The 16,742-nt window shown below is 49.0% G+C and overlaps 1 protein-coding gene across 2 annotated transcripts in view; it reads left to right on the forward strand.

Annotated features, from left to right (window-relative positions):
* The window catches only part of LOC141048366 (methyl-CpG-binding domain protein 2-like), a 46,915-nt gene continuing 30,173 nt past the window's right edge, over positions 1-16,742 (forward strand). The window contains exon 1 of one of the 2 annotated variants that reach the window (XM_073543871.1): positions 1-157. In XM_073543871.1, the coding sequence (XP_073399972.1) occupies positions 102-157 (56 nt within the window). In that variant the 5' untranslated portion in view covers positions 1-101. Of the gene's footprint in view, positions 158-1,610; positions 1,877-16,742 lie in introns of those variants that run through there. The other variant, XM_073543870.1, reaches the window with a different exon arrangement.

Genomic DNA, 16,742 nt, shown 5'->3' on the forward strand with positions numbered 1-16,742 from the left:
CCCTTTATATTTGGCAGCTCTGAGGTGCGCCTGGTAGACATGGGTCAGGTCCCATCGCAGCACGGTGGCCCTGTGGGACGAGTGAGGTCTGGGCGGTGGTAATGCAGTGTCTGCCGCATATAGGTCTCTGTGCACACCGCGGCCGCCGGACTCTGTGGTTAGTGATCATGTTGCGTGGTTTTTTTTTTTTAAATTCTATGGAATATTTTTTCAGCAGAAGCCCCCCCCTGCTGAAGACCACACTGTTACTACATCCCTTATAATAAACCTTTTATTCGATGTGGATTTTACAGGCAGAAAAATCCCAACTAGGTGTGAACAGGCCCTCTGGTTGAGTTCACATGGAAAAAAAAAAAAAAAAAAAATATTTGCAAGCAGAAACTGCTCCTTTTTTGGCTTTTTTTTTTTCAATATACTGTTGTGTTTTTTTTTTTTTTTTTTTTGCATTTTATTTTGCATTTTTTTAATGTTGAAAATCTCTTTAATGGTCCAAAGTGGATGTGATTTCCTGGAAAACTCCTGTCCGCTGCGCATAGAATGACGCCGTTAAATTGTTTGTTTTTTGGTGCTTTTTTTTTTTTTTTCTCCCCCCTTGAGGCCTCACACTTGCATTCTTTAAGAGTTTCTGTACTGTATATTAGGAGGAAAAAAAAAAAAAAAAAAGTCTGCACCAAAATTGCGCAAAAATTGGAGGAGCAGAAGAAAAAACCGACTCTGTGTGTGAACGCGTCCTCCAGCGGACTTTATTTTCCAGATGCAATTTTAATTTTTTTTTTTCTTGAAGTTTTATTTCCTTTGCAGCCTTTCGGTTGGTCGTCGCCTTGTTTGGAGCCAAATCCTAGAAATAACGAGAACTTTCTTTTTTTTTTTTTTTTTTTATTATTATTTTTATGTATTTTTTTTTTTTTTCCGAGGAGCTCTTCAAAACCTGACAATGGGAGTAAAAAAAAAAAAATAATAAAAAAAACCTAAAAAAAAATCTTATATGAAAAGCAAAGTGGATTTCCTTCCAAAATAGGAAAACTTTTTTTTGGGGAAAGATTTTGAAGAGGAGCCACTAAAAATAAATAATATAAAAATAAGTGAAATTATAATAAAAAAATAAAATAAAAATATATATAAAAAAAAAATAGAGAACAAAAAATGGAATATTTTTTTTTTATTTAAGTTTTTGGAAAAGATGGATTTTTTATTTCCCTGCCTAGAAAGCGCAAGCTTTTTCCATGAAAACGCTAGTACCGTTCTTCACTTTTTTTTTATGCACTTTTATTTGTTTAAAAAAATTTTTAAAAGCCATTTTGATCTCAGTGGTGACAAAACTGCTGAAAAAAATTGATAAACGCGAGAAAAAAAAAAATCTGCACCGTGTGAATGATCTTAACAGTCATTCGTTCTGCCGCTATGGTAAAATACTGTCGTTAAATGCCACAATATGTCGCAAAGCCCTTCCTGAAGTGTTTCGGAGAGGACTTGCATTAAAAAAAAACCTCATACAAAAATAAAAATTGGTGAATGTGAACGGTCGTCTCTTTTTTGAACATAAACAGCGGACTACTTTTTATCGCAAGGAAAGGGTTAAACCGCTGTCATCAGAGACGGTTTCCTGTCCGAGAGATATCCGTCCGCCGCTCGTGCCGGCACTAGATTGCGGAAGAGAATCGGCGATACTGCTAGTGGAGAGGGCGCTGCCGCCGCCAGAGGGCGCAGTGCACGGCGGAGGCAGAGAGCGGCTGCGGGGCGATGGTGTAGGGGAGACGAGCCGGTCCATGGAGAAGAGGAGGATGGACTGTCCGGCGCTGCCGCCGGGGTGGAAGAAGGAGGAGGTCATCAGAAAGTCCGGGCTCAGCGCCGGCAAGAGCGATGTCTACTACTTCAGGTGAGGGGCGCAGTGACTAACAGCTGAGCTGGGGGGCTGCAGAGTGGGCTTCTGACAGGAAGGGTCACGTGACGCCTTTTTTTAAATTTTTTTTTTTATTTTAATGTTTATTTTTATTTTGCGAGTAGTCGGCGGTCACTCATCCGACACCAAATCGCATGACCCTCTGTGGCGATCAGATCGTTGTCGGAGGTCTGCGAGGGGTTAACGGCATAATGAAAAGTTCTGTAACTTTCCAATAAACTTTGTCAGAGTTTCTCGCCGTCGCCGAGCTGCCAGCGAGCGGCCCGCCGACGGGCTCCCTCCCGGTCCACATCGGGCCGCCGACGGGCTCCCTCCCGGTCCACATCGGGCCGCCGACGGGCTCCCTCCCGGTCCACATCGGGCCGCCGACGGGCTCCCTCCCGGTCCACATCGGGCCGCCGACGGGCTCCCTCCCGGTCCACATCGGGCCGCCGACGGGCTCCCTCCCGGTCCACATCGGGCCGCCGACGGGCTCCCTCCCGGTTCACACTGGCCCGCCGACGGGCTCCCTCCCGGTTCACACTGGCCCGCCGACGGGCTCCCTCCCGGTCCACATCGGGCCGCCGACGGGCTCCCTCCCGGTTCACACTGGCCCGACGGGCTCCCTCCCGGTCCACATCGGGCCGCCGACGGGCTCCCTCCCGGTCCACATCGGGCCGCCGACGGGCTCCCTCCCGGTTCACACTGGCCCGCCGACCGGCTCCCTCCCGCTCACACTGGCCCGCCGACTGGCTCCCTCCCGTCCACGTCAGACCGGCTCCCTCCCGTCCACATCAGCCCGCCGACTGGCTCCCTCCCGCTCACACTGGCCCGCCGACTGGCTCCCTCCCATCCACATCGGACCGGCTCCCTCCCGTCCACATCAGCCCGCCGACTGGCTCCCTCCCGTCCACATCAGCCCGCCGACTGGCTCCCTCCCGTCCACATCAGCCCGCCGACTGGCTCCCTCCCGTCCACATCGGACCGGCTCCCTCCCGGTCACATCGGGCGCTATATTTCTATGTATTTTATGCCGAAATCGTCCAAATGGCGACGCCAGGCTTCACCGGAGAGCTGCCGTGTATTTATTATTTTTGTGCCTTTTCTTGTTTTTTTTTTTTAGATTCTTTTCAGTATTGTAATATCACATGTTCGTTTAAAAAAACAAACAAAACAAAACTCCATTATGACACCGCAATGAATTGGGATAAATAAAAAAACACAGACAAAACCAAATAAAGATTTTTTTTTTTTTTTTTTTACTCCGGAGGGAGGAGGAAGCACTAAGGCGATGATGTGTTCCTCAATTTTACAAGATAAGGCCCTGATCGGAGAGGAGCCCTCGGATTCTTGCAGTTGCGGTTCAGCCTCCGGGCCGATTTTCTGTGGTGGTCGGTCTTGGACACAGGATTTCGGCTGTAAAGAAGGGGGAAAAAAAATCGACCGCTCATCACTTGTCGCCCCAACTTTTTATTTGCTTGAATTATTTTTATTAAAAAATATATTCTTCTATATTAATAATAATAATAATACTTTTCTATTAAGCCATTATTAATAAATAAAATACAAAAATTATACTATATCTTATCTTTTTTTTTAATTATTTTTATTATATTACTTTTTATTTTCTATTAAATTATTAATAAATCAAACATAAAATTATATTTCCTATTCTTTGAATTTATTATATTAATTAATTAATTTATTTTCTACTAAATTACTAATAAAATACAATAAAAGATTATATTTTTTTCTTTGTATTTATTTTGATTATATTAAAATAATAATATTAATGATATAATCAAAATAAATAATACAAAGAAAAAATAAGAAATAATATAATTTTTATTGTAATTTAGTAGAAAATAAAACGTATTAATATAATAAATCAAAGAAAAATAGGAAATATAATTTTTGTTTTATTAATAATTTAATAGAAAACAAAAAGTAATATTATAATAATAATTCAAAGAAAGAATATCATTTTTGTATTTATTAATAATCACTTAATAGAAAATAAAAAGTATTAATAATATAACCAAAATAAATACAAAGAAAATAAGAAATAATATATTTTTTATTCTTTATTTTTATTATATTTTGTAGTATTTTTTATTTTTTTTCGCTGGTGAATTTTAAATCCATCCCATTTCTTTTGGCTAGATTTTCTTGTTTTGTGCCTCAGAATTTAAAGTCTCATGATTCTTTAAAAGGTTCCACTATGTAAAAAAAAAAAAAAAAAAAAAAAAAGCACAAATAATCCTTCTCTGGGGGGTTAGAATGCAAAAAAAAATAAATAGATCGAATGGTAAAAGATGAAATGGGCCGAAAATATCTGGAGCTGTCTAACCCCGCCCACATGGCTAAGAGAAAAGTGATAAATGGCAAATCCAAAAATGAAAAAAAATTACTCAAAAAAATGCTCCAATTTAATGAGGCGTCTGCCCCGCAGTTTAGGCTTCGTTCACACCTGCGTCTTCTGGTTTTGCCCTCGGAGCAGTATCGGATGTTTTCGGCCGGTCACTAATGGCGCCCGATGGCCTCTGTCGACTTGTAATTGTTCCGTCAAGGCCTCTGTGGTTGGCACTAAGTTTGTGTTCACATGGGTGGAATCTGAGCAGAGTTGTTAGTTGTATCCTGTGTAGACTCCAGACTGATCCATTGTAACAATGTCTTCTTTCTGCTGGATGTCACTGATCAGGAGCAGAGAACTGATAATGGGGGGAAGCAATAAGCAGGTTTAGAAAGTTTCACAACTGCTTTGTATGTTGGGAGCCCCTAGTGGTCAGTGTGGGGAGATGCAGCTGACCATACTGCTGAGAGAATGTGGGATGAATGCTGACTCACCGGACAGCGATGTCTGCCGGATACCCATACACACGTGGACGCTCTCTTCTAGAATGAGAGTCTCTCCTGACTCCCCCATACACCTGAACTCTCACTCTAACAGCTGTCTCTTAGGTCCTCCATATACATGAATGAACGCTCAGCTGACAGTTCTCTCCACAGCCCCCCACACCTGTACACTGACAGCTAACTCTCCACAGCCCCCCGCACCTGTATACTGCCAGCTAACTCTCCACAGCCCCCCGCACCTGTATACTGACAGCTAACTCTCCACAGCCCCCCCGCACCTGTATACTGCCAGCTAACTCTCCACAGCCCCCCGCACCTGTATACTGACAGCTAACTCTCCACAGCCCCCCGCACCTGTATACTGCCAGCTAACTCTCCACAGCCCCCCCGCACCTGTATACTGACAGCTAACTCTCCACAGCCCCCCCGCACCTGTATACTGCCAGCTAACTCTCCACAGCCCCCCGCACCTGTATACTGCCAGCTAACTCTCCACAGCCCCCCCGCACCTGTATACTGCCAGCTAACTCTCCACAGCCCCCCGCACCTGTATACTGCCAGCTAACTCTCCACAGCCCCCCCGCACCTGTATACTGCCAGCTAACTCTCCACAGCCCCCCGCACCTGTATACTGCCAGCTAACTCTCCACAGCCCCCCCGCACCTGTATACTGCCAGCTAACTCTCCACAGCCCCCCCGCACCTGTATACTGCCAGCTAACTCTCCACAGCCCCCCGCACCTGTATACTGCCAGCTAACTCTCCACAGCCCCCCGCACCTGTATACTGCCAGCTAACTCTCCACAGCCCCCCCGCACCTGTATACTGCCAGCTAACTCTCCACAGCCCCCCGCACCTGTATACTGACAGCTAACTCTCCACAGCCCCCCCGCACCTGTATACTGCCAGCTAACTCTCCACAGCCCCCCGCACCTGTACACTGACAGCTAACTCTCCACAGCCCCCCGCACCTGTATACTGCCAGCTAACTCTCCACAGCCCCCCGCACCTGTATACTGACAGCTAACTCTCCACAGCCCCCCCGCACCTGTATACTGCCAGCTAACTCTCCACAGCCCCCTGCACCTGTATACTGCCAGCTAACTCTCCACAGCCCCCCGCACCTGTATACTGCCAGCTAACTCTCCACAGCCCCCCGCACCTGTATACTGCCAGCTAACTCTCCACAGCCCCTCGCACCTGTATACTGACAGCTAACTCTCCACAGCCCCCCGCACCTGTATACTGCCAGCTAACTCTCCACAGCCCCCCCGCACCTGTATACTGCCAGCTAACTCTCCACAGCCCCTCGCACCTGTATACTGACAGCTAACTCTCCACAGCCCCCTGCACCTGTATACTGCCAGCTAACTCTCCACAGCCCCCCCGCACCTGTATACTGCCAGCTAACTCTCCACAGCCCCCCCGCACCTGTACACTGACAGCTAACTCTCCACAGCCCCCCCGCACCTGTATACTGACAGCTAACTCTCCACAGCCCCCCGCACCTGTATACTGCCAGCTAACTCTCCACAGCCCCCCCGCACCTGTATACTGCCAGCTAACTCTCCACAGCCCCCTGCACCTGTACACTGACAGCTAACTCTCCACAGCCCCCCACACCTGTATACTGACAGCTAACTCTCCACAGCCCCCCCGCACCTGTATACTGCCAGCTAACTCTCCACAGCCCCCTGCACCTGTACACTGACAGCTAACTCTCCACATCCCCCCGCACCTGTATACTGACAGCTAACTCTCCACAGCCCCCCGCACCTGTATACTGCCAGCTAACTCTCCACAGCCCCCCCGCACCTGTATACTGACAGCTAACTCTCCACAGCCCCCCGCACCTGTATACTGCCAGCTAACTCTCCACAGCCCCCCCGCACCTGTATACTGACAGCTAACTCTCCACAGCCCCCTGCACCTGTACACTGACAGCTAACTCTCCACATCCCCCCGCACCTGTATACTGACAGCTAACTCTCCACAGCCCCCCGCACCTGTATACTGACAGCTAACTCTCCACAGCCCCCCCGCACCTGTATACTGACAGCTAACTCTCCACAGCCCCCCCGCACCTGTATACTGACAGCTAACTCTCCACAGCCCCCCCGCACCTGTATACTGACAGCTAACTCTCCACAGCCCCCCCGCACCTGTATACTGACAGCTAACTCTCCACAGCCCCCCCGCACCTGTATACTGACAGCTAACTCTCCACAGCCCCCCCGCACCTGTATACTGACAGCTAACTCTCCACAGCCCCCCCGCACCTGTATACTGACAGCTAACTCTCCACAGCCCCCCCGCACCTGTATACTGACAGCTAACTCTCCACAGCCCCCCCGCACCTGTATACTGACAGCTAACTCTCCACAGCCCCCCCGCACCTGTATACTGACAGCTAACTCTCCACAGCCCCCCCGCACCTGTATACTGACAGCTAACTCTCCACAGCCCCCCCCGCACCTGTATACTGACAGCTAATACTCCATAGCCCCCCCACCTGTATACTGACAGCTAACTCTCCACAGCCCCCCCGCACCTGTATACTGACAGCTAACTCTCCACAGCCCCCCGCACCTGTATACTGACAGCTAACTCTCCACAGCCCCCCCACCTGTATACTGACAGCTAACTCTCCACAGCCCCCCCCACCTGTATACTGACAGCTAACTCTCCACAGCCCCCCCCGCACCTGTATACTGACAGCTAACTCTCCACAGCCCCCCCCGCACCTGTATACTGACAGCTAACTCTCCACAGCCCCCCCCGCACCTGTATACTGACAGCTAACTCTCCACAGCCCCCCCCGCACCTGTATACTGACAGCTAACTCTCCACAGCCCCCTGCACCTGTATACTGACAGCTAACTCTCCACAGCCCCCTGCACCTGTATACTGACAGCTAACTCTCCACAGCCCCCCGCACCTGTATACTGACAGCTAACTCTCCACAGCCCCCCCGCACCTGTATACTGACAGCTAACTCTCCACAGCCCCCCCGTACCTGTATACTGACAGCTAACTCTCCACAGCCCCCCCCGCACCTGTATACTGACAGCTAACTCTCCACAGCCCCCCCCGCACCTGTATACTGACAGCTAACTCTCCACAGCCCCCCCCGCACCTGTATACTGACAGCTAACTCTCCACAGCCCCCCCCACCTGTATACTGACAGCTAACTCTCCACAGCCCCCCCCACCTGTATACTGACAGCTAACTCTCCACAGCCCCCCCCCACCTGTATACTGACAGCTAACTCTCCACAGCCCCCCCACCTGTATACTGACAGCTAACTCTCCACAGCCCCCCCGCACCTGTATACTGACAGCTAACTCTCCACAGCCCCCCGCACCTGTATACTGACAGCTAACTCTCCACAGCCCCCCGCACCTGTATACTGACAGCTAACTCTCCACAGCCCCCCGCACCTGTATACTGACAGCTAACTCTCCACAGCCCCTACACCTGTATACTGACAGCTAACTCTCCACAGCCCCTACACCTGTATACTGCCAGCTAACTCTCCACAGCCCCTACACCTGTATACTGCCAGCTAACTCTCCACAGCCCCTCGCACCTGTATACTGACAGCTAACTCTCCACAGCCCCTACACCTGTATACTGACAGCTAACTCTCCACAGCCCCTACACCTGTATACTGCCAGCTAACTCTCCACAGCCCCTCGCACCTGTATACTGACAGCTAACTCTCCACAGCCCCTCGCACCTGTACACTGACAGCTAACTCTCCACAGCCCCTACACCTGTATACTGACAGCTAACTCTCCACAGCCCCTACACCTGTATACTGCCAGATAACTCTCCACAGCCCCTACACCTGTATACTGCCAGCTAACTCCCACAGCCCCTACACCTGTATACTGCCAGCTAACTCTCCACAGCCCCCCGCACCTGTATACTGACAGCTAACTCTCCACAGCCCCCCGCACCTGTATACTGACAGCTAACTCTCCACATCCCCCCGCACCTGTATACTGACAGCTAACTCTCCACAGCCCCCCGCACCTGTACACTGACAGCTAACTCTCCACAGCCCCCCGCACCTGTATACTGACAGCTAACTCTCCACAGCCCCCCCGCACCTGTATACTGACAGCTAACTCTCCACAGCCCCCCCGCACCTGTATACTGACAGCTAACTCTCCACAGCCCCCCGCACCTGTATACTGACAGCTAACTCTCCACAGCCCCCCGCACCTGTATACTGACAGCTAACTCTCCACAGCCCCCCGCACCTGTATACTGACAGCTAACTCTCCACAGCCCCCCGCACCTGTATACTGACAGCTAACTCTCCACAGCCCCCCGCACCTGTATACTGACAGCTAACTCTCCACAGCCCCCCCGCACCTGTATACTGACAGCTAACTCTCCACATCCCCCCGCACCTGTACACTGACAGCTAACTCTCCACAGCCCCCCGCACCTGTATACTGACAGCTAACTCTCCACAGCCCCCCGCACCTGTATACTGACAGCTAACTCTCCACAGCCCCCCGCACCTGTATACTGACAGCTAACTCTCCACAGCCCCTACACCTGTATACTGCCAGCTAACTCTCCACAGCCCCTCGCACCTGTATACTGACAGCTAACTCTCCACAGCCCCCCGCACCTGTATACTGACAGCTAACTCTCCACAGCCCCTACACCTGTATACTGCCAGCTAACTCTCCACAGCCCCTACACCTGTATACTGCCAGCTAACTCTCCACAGCCCCCCGCACCTGTATACTGACAGCTAACTCTCCACAGCCCCCCGCACCTGTATACTGACAGCTAACTCTCCACAGCCCCCCCGCACCTGTATACTGACAGCTAACTCTCCACAGCCCCCCGCACCTGTATACTGACAGCTAACTCTCCACAGCCCCCCCCACCTGTATACTGACAGCTAACTCTCCACAGCCCCCTGCACCTGTATACTGACAGCTAACTCTCCACAGCCCCCCCCCACCTGTATACTGACAGCTAACTCTCCACAGCCCCCCCACCTGTATACTGACAGCTAACTCTCCACAGCCCCCCCGCACCTGTATACTGACAGCTAACTCTCCACAGCCCCCCGCACCTGTATACTGACAGCTAACTCTCCACAGCCCCCCGCACCTGTATACTGACAGCTAACTCTCCACAGCCCCCCGCACCTGTATACTGACAGCTAACTCTCCACAGCCCCCCGCACCTGTATACTGACAGCTAACTCTCCACAGCCCCCCACACCTGTATACTGACAGCTCAAATACATATACACTCGCTCATATGACCGCTCTCTCATGACTTCCTCATTCACAAGAACTCTGACGTCACTGAAAACTATCGACCGCACCCATACACATGGACGCTCGCTCATCTGACAGCCATCACCCCTGACTCTTCCCCGCCATACACGTTATTGGTCGCTGCTATGACCGTCCTCTTTCCCAGACCCCCATGAGTGCATGCTCAGCCTGTTACTATCTCTGCTGACTCTCCCATACACATGAACACTCTCTCTGCTGACAGCGGTCTCTAAGAAACCTCACAATATAAATGAATGCTCACTTATCTGACAGCTCCAGACCCTCGCACACAAAACCCATTAAACACACGAGCATCTGCTCTGCTGACCCCTATCCCTCCAAACCCCCGCATCCCCGTACACATGATTGCTCACTTTGCTGACCGCTATCCCTCCAGACCCCCCCCACATACATGAACACTCGCTCTGCTGACAGCTATCCCTCCAGGCCCCCCGTACACATGAACACTTGCTCTGCTGACCGCTATCCCTCAAGACCCCCTGTACACATGAACACTCGCTCTGCTGACAGGTATGCTCCAAGCCCCCCGTACACATGAACACTCGCTCTGCTGACAGGTATGCTCCAAGCCCCCCGTTCACATGAACACTCGCTCTGCTGACAGGTATGCTCCAAGCCCCCCGTACACATGAACACTCGCTCTGCTGACAGGTATGCTCCAAGCCCCCCGTACACATGAACACTCACTCTGCTGACAGGTATGCTCCAAGCCCCCCGTACACATGAACACTCGCTCTGCTGACAGGTATGCTCCAAGCCCCCCGTACACATGAACACTCGCTCTGCTGACAGGTATGCTCCAAGCCCCCCGTACACATGAACACTCGCTCTGCTGACAGGTATGCTCCAAGCCCCCCCGTACACATGAACACTCGCTCTGCTGACAGCTATTCCTCCAGACCCCCCCCCCCCCCCCCGGACACATGAAGACTCCCTCTGCTGGCAGTTCTGCTCCAGGACCCCTCACATACATGATCGCTCGCTCATCAGAGTTGCCATCACTCCACGGCAGCTGTACCACCCAGAGAGCATTTGCGTTTCCCCAAACTTGTGACTTCGCCTGAATGGACAATTTAAAAGGCCTACCCCATCTGCAGCGGGAGGGGAAAGGCGGCGCAGATGTGGGATTTCTCTGCCACTTGCCAGGAATCGTGCACCTGTCTGATACTTTGCATGTGGCCGGCAGATGACCACATCAATAGCTCCTCTCGCCTCCCAATATGGAAGTAGGAGGTAGTGGAGAAACCCTTTAAGGAGACTAAAGGAAACTTCCCTTAAAGCTACAAACACGCTTGTTTTAGGGTGATCTAGTTTCCTGGCGGGGGTGGCCGGCCCCGGTCGGGTGGCCATATTTGAAGTATCAGATGTGGTGTGACAGTGGCAGGGTGGATGAGTAACAGGACGGGGCGTAGCCTGGATTGCCGGTGGAATTATGACCGGGTGTGGTCCATTTACGCAGCTCTCTGCTCGGGATCACTTTCTGTCCTTGTGACGTCAGGGACTTAAGTCCTTGGCAGCGTCTGATCTCGCACGTGCAATGTCGGACTGCTTATGGCTGCTCAGCTGATGCCTTCTTCCACGTGTTCTGGTCATTGACTAATCAGGACCGGGCGCCTGTATGCCACCATAAGACGTATCGCTGATCTTTGGGCTGATGCCCCCCCAAGGTGTCGACAGGTGTTTTGACCACCTAGCTGGTCACTTGCACCAGTCTGATAGGGCAAATGCACGATGCCTGACAGCCGAGCGAACCGTCATCGATGTGGACGTGAGGGGCACTGAAAAGCAATCCCTTGACTGAATGTATGGGGGTCTGGTAATCAGAATAAAGAGCATTGTCTTTTCTGTTTGCATCAGAAGGGATCTAATCCCCCCCCCCCCCCCCCCCCCCCGATGCTGGCACAACATGCACATCACGCGGAGGGTGCCTGGGGGTCTCCGCTGTGTCACCATAGCATGAATGCTGACCTAGGGGGTCTTATCCTATAGGGATATGTGCACACTGAGTACTTTCTTGAGATTAATTTGAGCTGAAACTCTGCAAAAATTTGGATTCTTTTTGCTCCAAAAAGTCAGCGCACACATCCTCTTTCAGCTGACAAGCTGAGCCGGGTGGTGAGGGGTTAATGCTGGTCGGGGCGTCGCATGAGGAAACCTTCCAGCAAAATCGTCATTCCAGGACGCGGCATCTGCGGGTGTCGTGTGGGGAGTGGGGACGATCACTTCCGGGATCCTCACCGACCTCATGGGCTCGGTTCTCCATTCACACCCTGCGGTGATGATGATCAGACGGAGATTTTCGATTTTTCTCTTCTGCGATGTCTCCTGGCAGCTCTGTATAAAGAATCCGTTGCACACTGTCCGTCCTTAAAGGGTCACTCCCGTCTTGTGACTGTTGATAGCAGGGCTGTGGAGTCGGAGTCGGAGCTCATTTTGGTGGAGTCGGTATAAAATGGACCGACTCCGACTCCTAAAATACAGTGGGGCAAAAAAGTATTTAGTCAGTCAGCAATAGTGCAAGTTCCACCACTTAAAAAGATGAGAGGCGTCTGTAATTTACATCATAGGTAGACCTCAACTATGGGAGACAAACTGAGAAAAAAAAATCCAGAAAATCACATTGTCTGTTTTTTTTTTCATTTTATTTGCATATTATGGTGGAAAATAAGTATTTGGTCAGAAACAAAATTTCATCTCAATACTTTGTGATATATCCTTTGTTGGCAATGACGGAGGTCAAACGTTTTCTGTAAGTCTTCACAAGGTTGCCACACACTGTTGTTGGTATGTTGGCCCATTCCTCCATGCAGATCTCCTCTAGAGCAGTGATGTTTTTGGCTTTTCGCTTGGCAACACAGACTTTCAACTCCCTCCAAAGGTTTTCTATAGGGTTGAGATCTGGAGACTGGCTAGGCCAATCCAGGACCTTGAAATGCTTCTTACGAAGCCACTCCTTCGTTGCCTTGGCGGTGTGCTTTGGATCATTGTCATGTTGAAAGACCCAGCCACGTTTCATCATCAATGCCCTTGCTGATGGAAGGAGGTTTGCACTCAAAATCTCACGATACATGGCCCCATTCATTCTTTCATGTACCCGGATCAGTCGTCCTGGCCCCTTTGCAGAGAAACAGCCCCAAAGCATGATGTTTCCACCACCATGCTTTACAGTAGGTATGGTGTTTGATGGATGCAACTCAGTATTCTTTTTCCTCCAAACACGACAAGTTGTGTTTCTACCAAACAGTTCCAGTTTGGTTTCATCAGACCATAGGACATTCTCCCAAAACTCCTCTGGATCATCCAAATGCTCTCTAGCAAACTTCAGACGGGCCCGGACATGTACAGGCTTAAGCAGTGGGACACGTCTGGCACTGCAGGATCTGAGTCCATAGTGGCGTAGTGTGTTACTTATGGTAGGCCTTGTTACATTGGTCCCAGCTCTCTGCAGTTCATTCACTAGGTCCCCCCGCGTGGTTCTGGGATTTTTGCTCACCGTTCTTGTGATCATTCTGACCCCACAGGGTGGGATTTTGCGTGGAGCACCAGATCGAGGGAGATTATCAGTGGTCTTTTATGTCTTCCATTTTCTAATTATTGCTCCCACAGTTGATTTCTTCACTCCAAGCTGGTTGGCTATTGCAGATTCAGTCTTCCCAGCCTGGTGCAGGGCTACAATTTTGTTTCTGGTGTCCTTTGACAGCTCTTTGGTCTTCACCATAGTGGAGTTTGGAGTCAGACTGTTTGAGGGTGTGCACAGGTGTCTTTTTATACTGATAACAAGTTTAAACAGGTGCCATTACTACAGGTAATGAGTGGAGGAAAGAGGAGACTCTTAAGGGGGTTTTACACTAAGCAATATCGCTAGCAATATCGCTAAAACGTCACCGGTTTTGTGACGTTATAGCGATATTGCTAGCGATATCGCTATGTGTGATACTTACCTCCGACCGGCTCCCCCGCTGTCCATCGCTGATCGCGCGAGAATGTCCGGCTCCATTTCTCGTCGGGCGCTTACTGCTGGGCTTCCTGCTGTGACGTCCAGCGACGTGTGGAGGCGGGCGGGAGGACGCAGGATCGCTGTGTGTGAATGGTAAATATCGTGCGCTGCGTCGCTGCTGCATCGCTGTGAGATCTTTCTGTATGAAAGCTCACTAGCGATCATTTAGCAATGCACCAGCGATCCTGACCGGGTCGTATCGCTGGTTGGATCGCTGGTGCATCGCTAAATGTAAAAGGGCCTTTAAAGAAGTTACAGGTCTGTGAGAGCCAGAAATCTTGATTGCTTGTTTCTGACCAAATACTTATTTTCCACCATAATATGCAAATAAAATGAAAAAAAAAACAGACAATGTGATTTTCTGGATTTTTTTTTTCTCAGTTTGTCTCCCATAGTTGAGGTCTACCTATGATGTAAATTACAGACGCCTCTCATCTTTTTAAGTGGTGGAACTTGCACTATTGCTGACTGACTAAATACTTTTTTGCCCCACTGTATATAATAAATTGGGTACAGTAATTCAATGCAGGATGTGCTGAATATTTTTTCATAGGAGTTTGGGAACGTTATGAAATGTCCTATAAATGGCTGTTCTATTCCTGATCTAAGGCTACATTCACACACAGCGTTTTTCCTGCGTTTTTTGAGGATACATTTTTCAGTTGCAAAAGCAGTTCAGCTTTTTAAAAAACCGCATCACCTGAAAGGTTTTTGAGCTCATAGATAATGTTTTCAATATCAAAAGCAGATTAGAAATCTGCTCTATCTAAATATCCATTTATCCATATCTGTCTATCCATATCTTATCTGTACCAAAAAGAATGAAAGCCGGGTAGCACACAGACTAAGGCTGTGTGCACACGATGCAGATTTGCAGCGGTTCCGCAGCAGATTTTACCGCGCAGAAACGTTGCATTTCTGCATTGTGATGTACAGTAGCCTTAAAATCAATGAAAAAAAAAAAAACGCTGTGCAGACGCTGCGGATTTTTCCGCGCGGTTTTCCTGCGGTACAAAATCTGCAGCATGTCACTTGTTTTGTGCGGTTTTCCATCTCCCCTGTCTCCAAATCTGCAGGGGGAAAACCGCAAGGAAACCGCAGGAAAAATGCAGTTCATTTGACCTGCGGATTTCTTCCATTCTGCACGGAAAATCCGCAGGGCTAAAAACTCCGTCTGCACTCAGCCTAACACTCCTTTTTTTTTAAGCATCAGTCAGGTACACCTCATAGCTGCCCAAAAGGACGCCCAGGACAGGCATTGCTCGTCTTCAGTAACACATCAGCATCAATCAATAGTTGGAATAAATAGACTGCATTCATTACCACATCTTCTTAAGGTGCAGGCTTTATTTTCAAGTGTAGGGGTGTGCAGTATGAGGTTCTGCAGCAGCTGAGGTGTGCAGTATGAAATTCTGTGCAACAGTATGAGGTTCTGCCCCCCCCCCCCCCCAGGTTTGTCCTGGCTACGCCCATAGTGTGAATGTAGCCTGAGGATCTAGGCTTTATCTTAGCCGAGATAAGTCATAGTGTGTATGTATGTATGTATGTGTGTGTATGTATGTGTATATATATATATATATATATATATATATATATATATACACACAGTACAGACCAAAAGTTTGGACACATCTTCTCATTCAAAGCGTTTTCTTTATTTTCATGTCTATGAAAATTGTAGATTCACTCTGAAGTCAACAAAACTATGAATTAACACATGTGGAATTATATAATTAACAAAAAAGTGTGAAACAACTGAAAATATGTCTTATATTCTAGGCTCTTCAAAGTAGCCACCTTTTGCTTTGGTTACTGCTTTGCAAACTCTTGGCATTCTCTTGATGAGCTTCAAGAGGTAGTCACCGGAAATGGTTTTCACTTCACAGGTGTGCCCTGTCATGTTTAATAAATGGGATTTCTTGCCTTCTAAATGGGGTTGGGACCATCAGTTGTGTTGTGCAGAAGTCTGGTGGATACACAGCTGATAGTCCTACTGAATAGACTGTTAGAATTTGTATTATGGCAAGAAAAAAGCAGCTGAGTAAAGAAAAACGAGTGGCCATCGTTACTTTAAGAAATGAAGGTCAGTCAGTCCGAAAAATTGGGAAAACTTTGAAAGTGTCCCCAAGTGTAGTGGCAAAAACCATCAAGCGCTACAAAGAAACTGGCTCACATGAGGACCGCCCCAGGAAAGGAAGACCAAGAGTCACCTCTGCTGCAGAGGATAAGTTCATCCGAGTCACCAGCCTCAGAAACTGCAGGTTAACAGCAGCTCAGATTAGAGACCAGGTCAATGCCACACAGAGTTCTAGCAGCAGACACATCTCTACAACAACTGGTAAGAGGAGACTTTGTGCAGCAGGCCTTCATGGTAAAATACAGTGCCGGCAAAAAAAATCTTTACACTTGCACAGCAAAAAAAAACTTTACATATAAAATCCACATCATAATTTCACTTTTTAAAAGTGTACACAATGGGGGAGATAATAAAAAACTGTCTAATATTAAAGCTGGCTTTGTTGCAAATATCAACCAATCAACGCTCAGTTTTCACTTCTCTGGTAAAGCGAAAGCTGCACTCTGATTGGTTATGTGCAGCTCAGCCAGTTTTGCTATTAGGCAGTCTATTATTATCTCCCTCAGTTTTTTATTAGCTTAAAATGGAAGAGAAATC

This window comes from Dendrobates tinctorius, unplaced genomic scaffold, assembly GCF_039654945.1.
Source record: "Dendrobates tinctorius isolate UK_male_01 unplaced genomic scaffold, ASM3965494v1 ptg000135l, whole genome shotgun sequence".
NCBI lineage: Eukaryota > Metazoa > Chordata > Amphibia > Anura > Dendrobatidae > Dendrobates > Dendrobates tinctorius.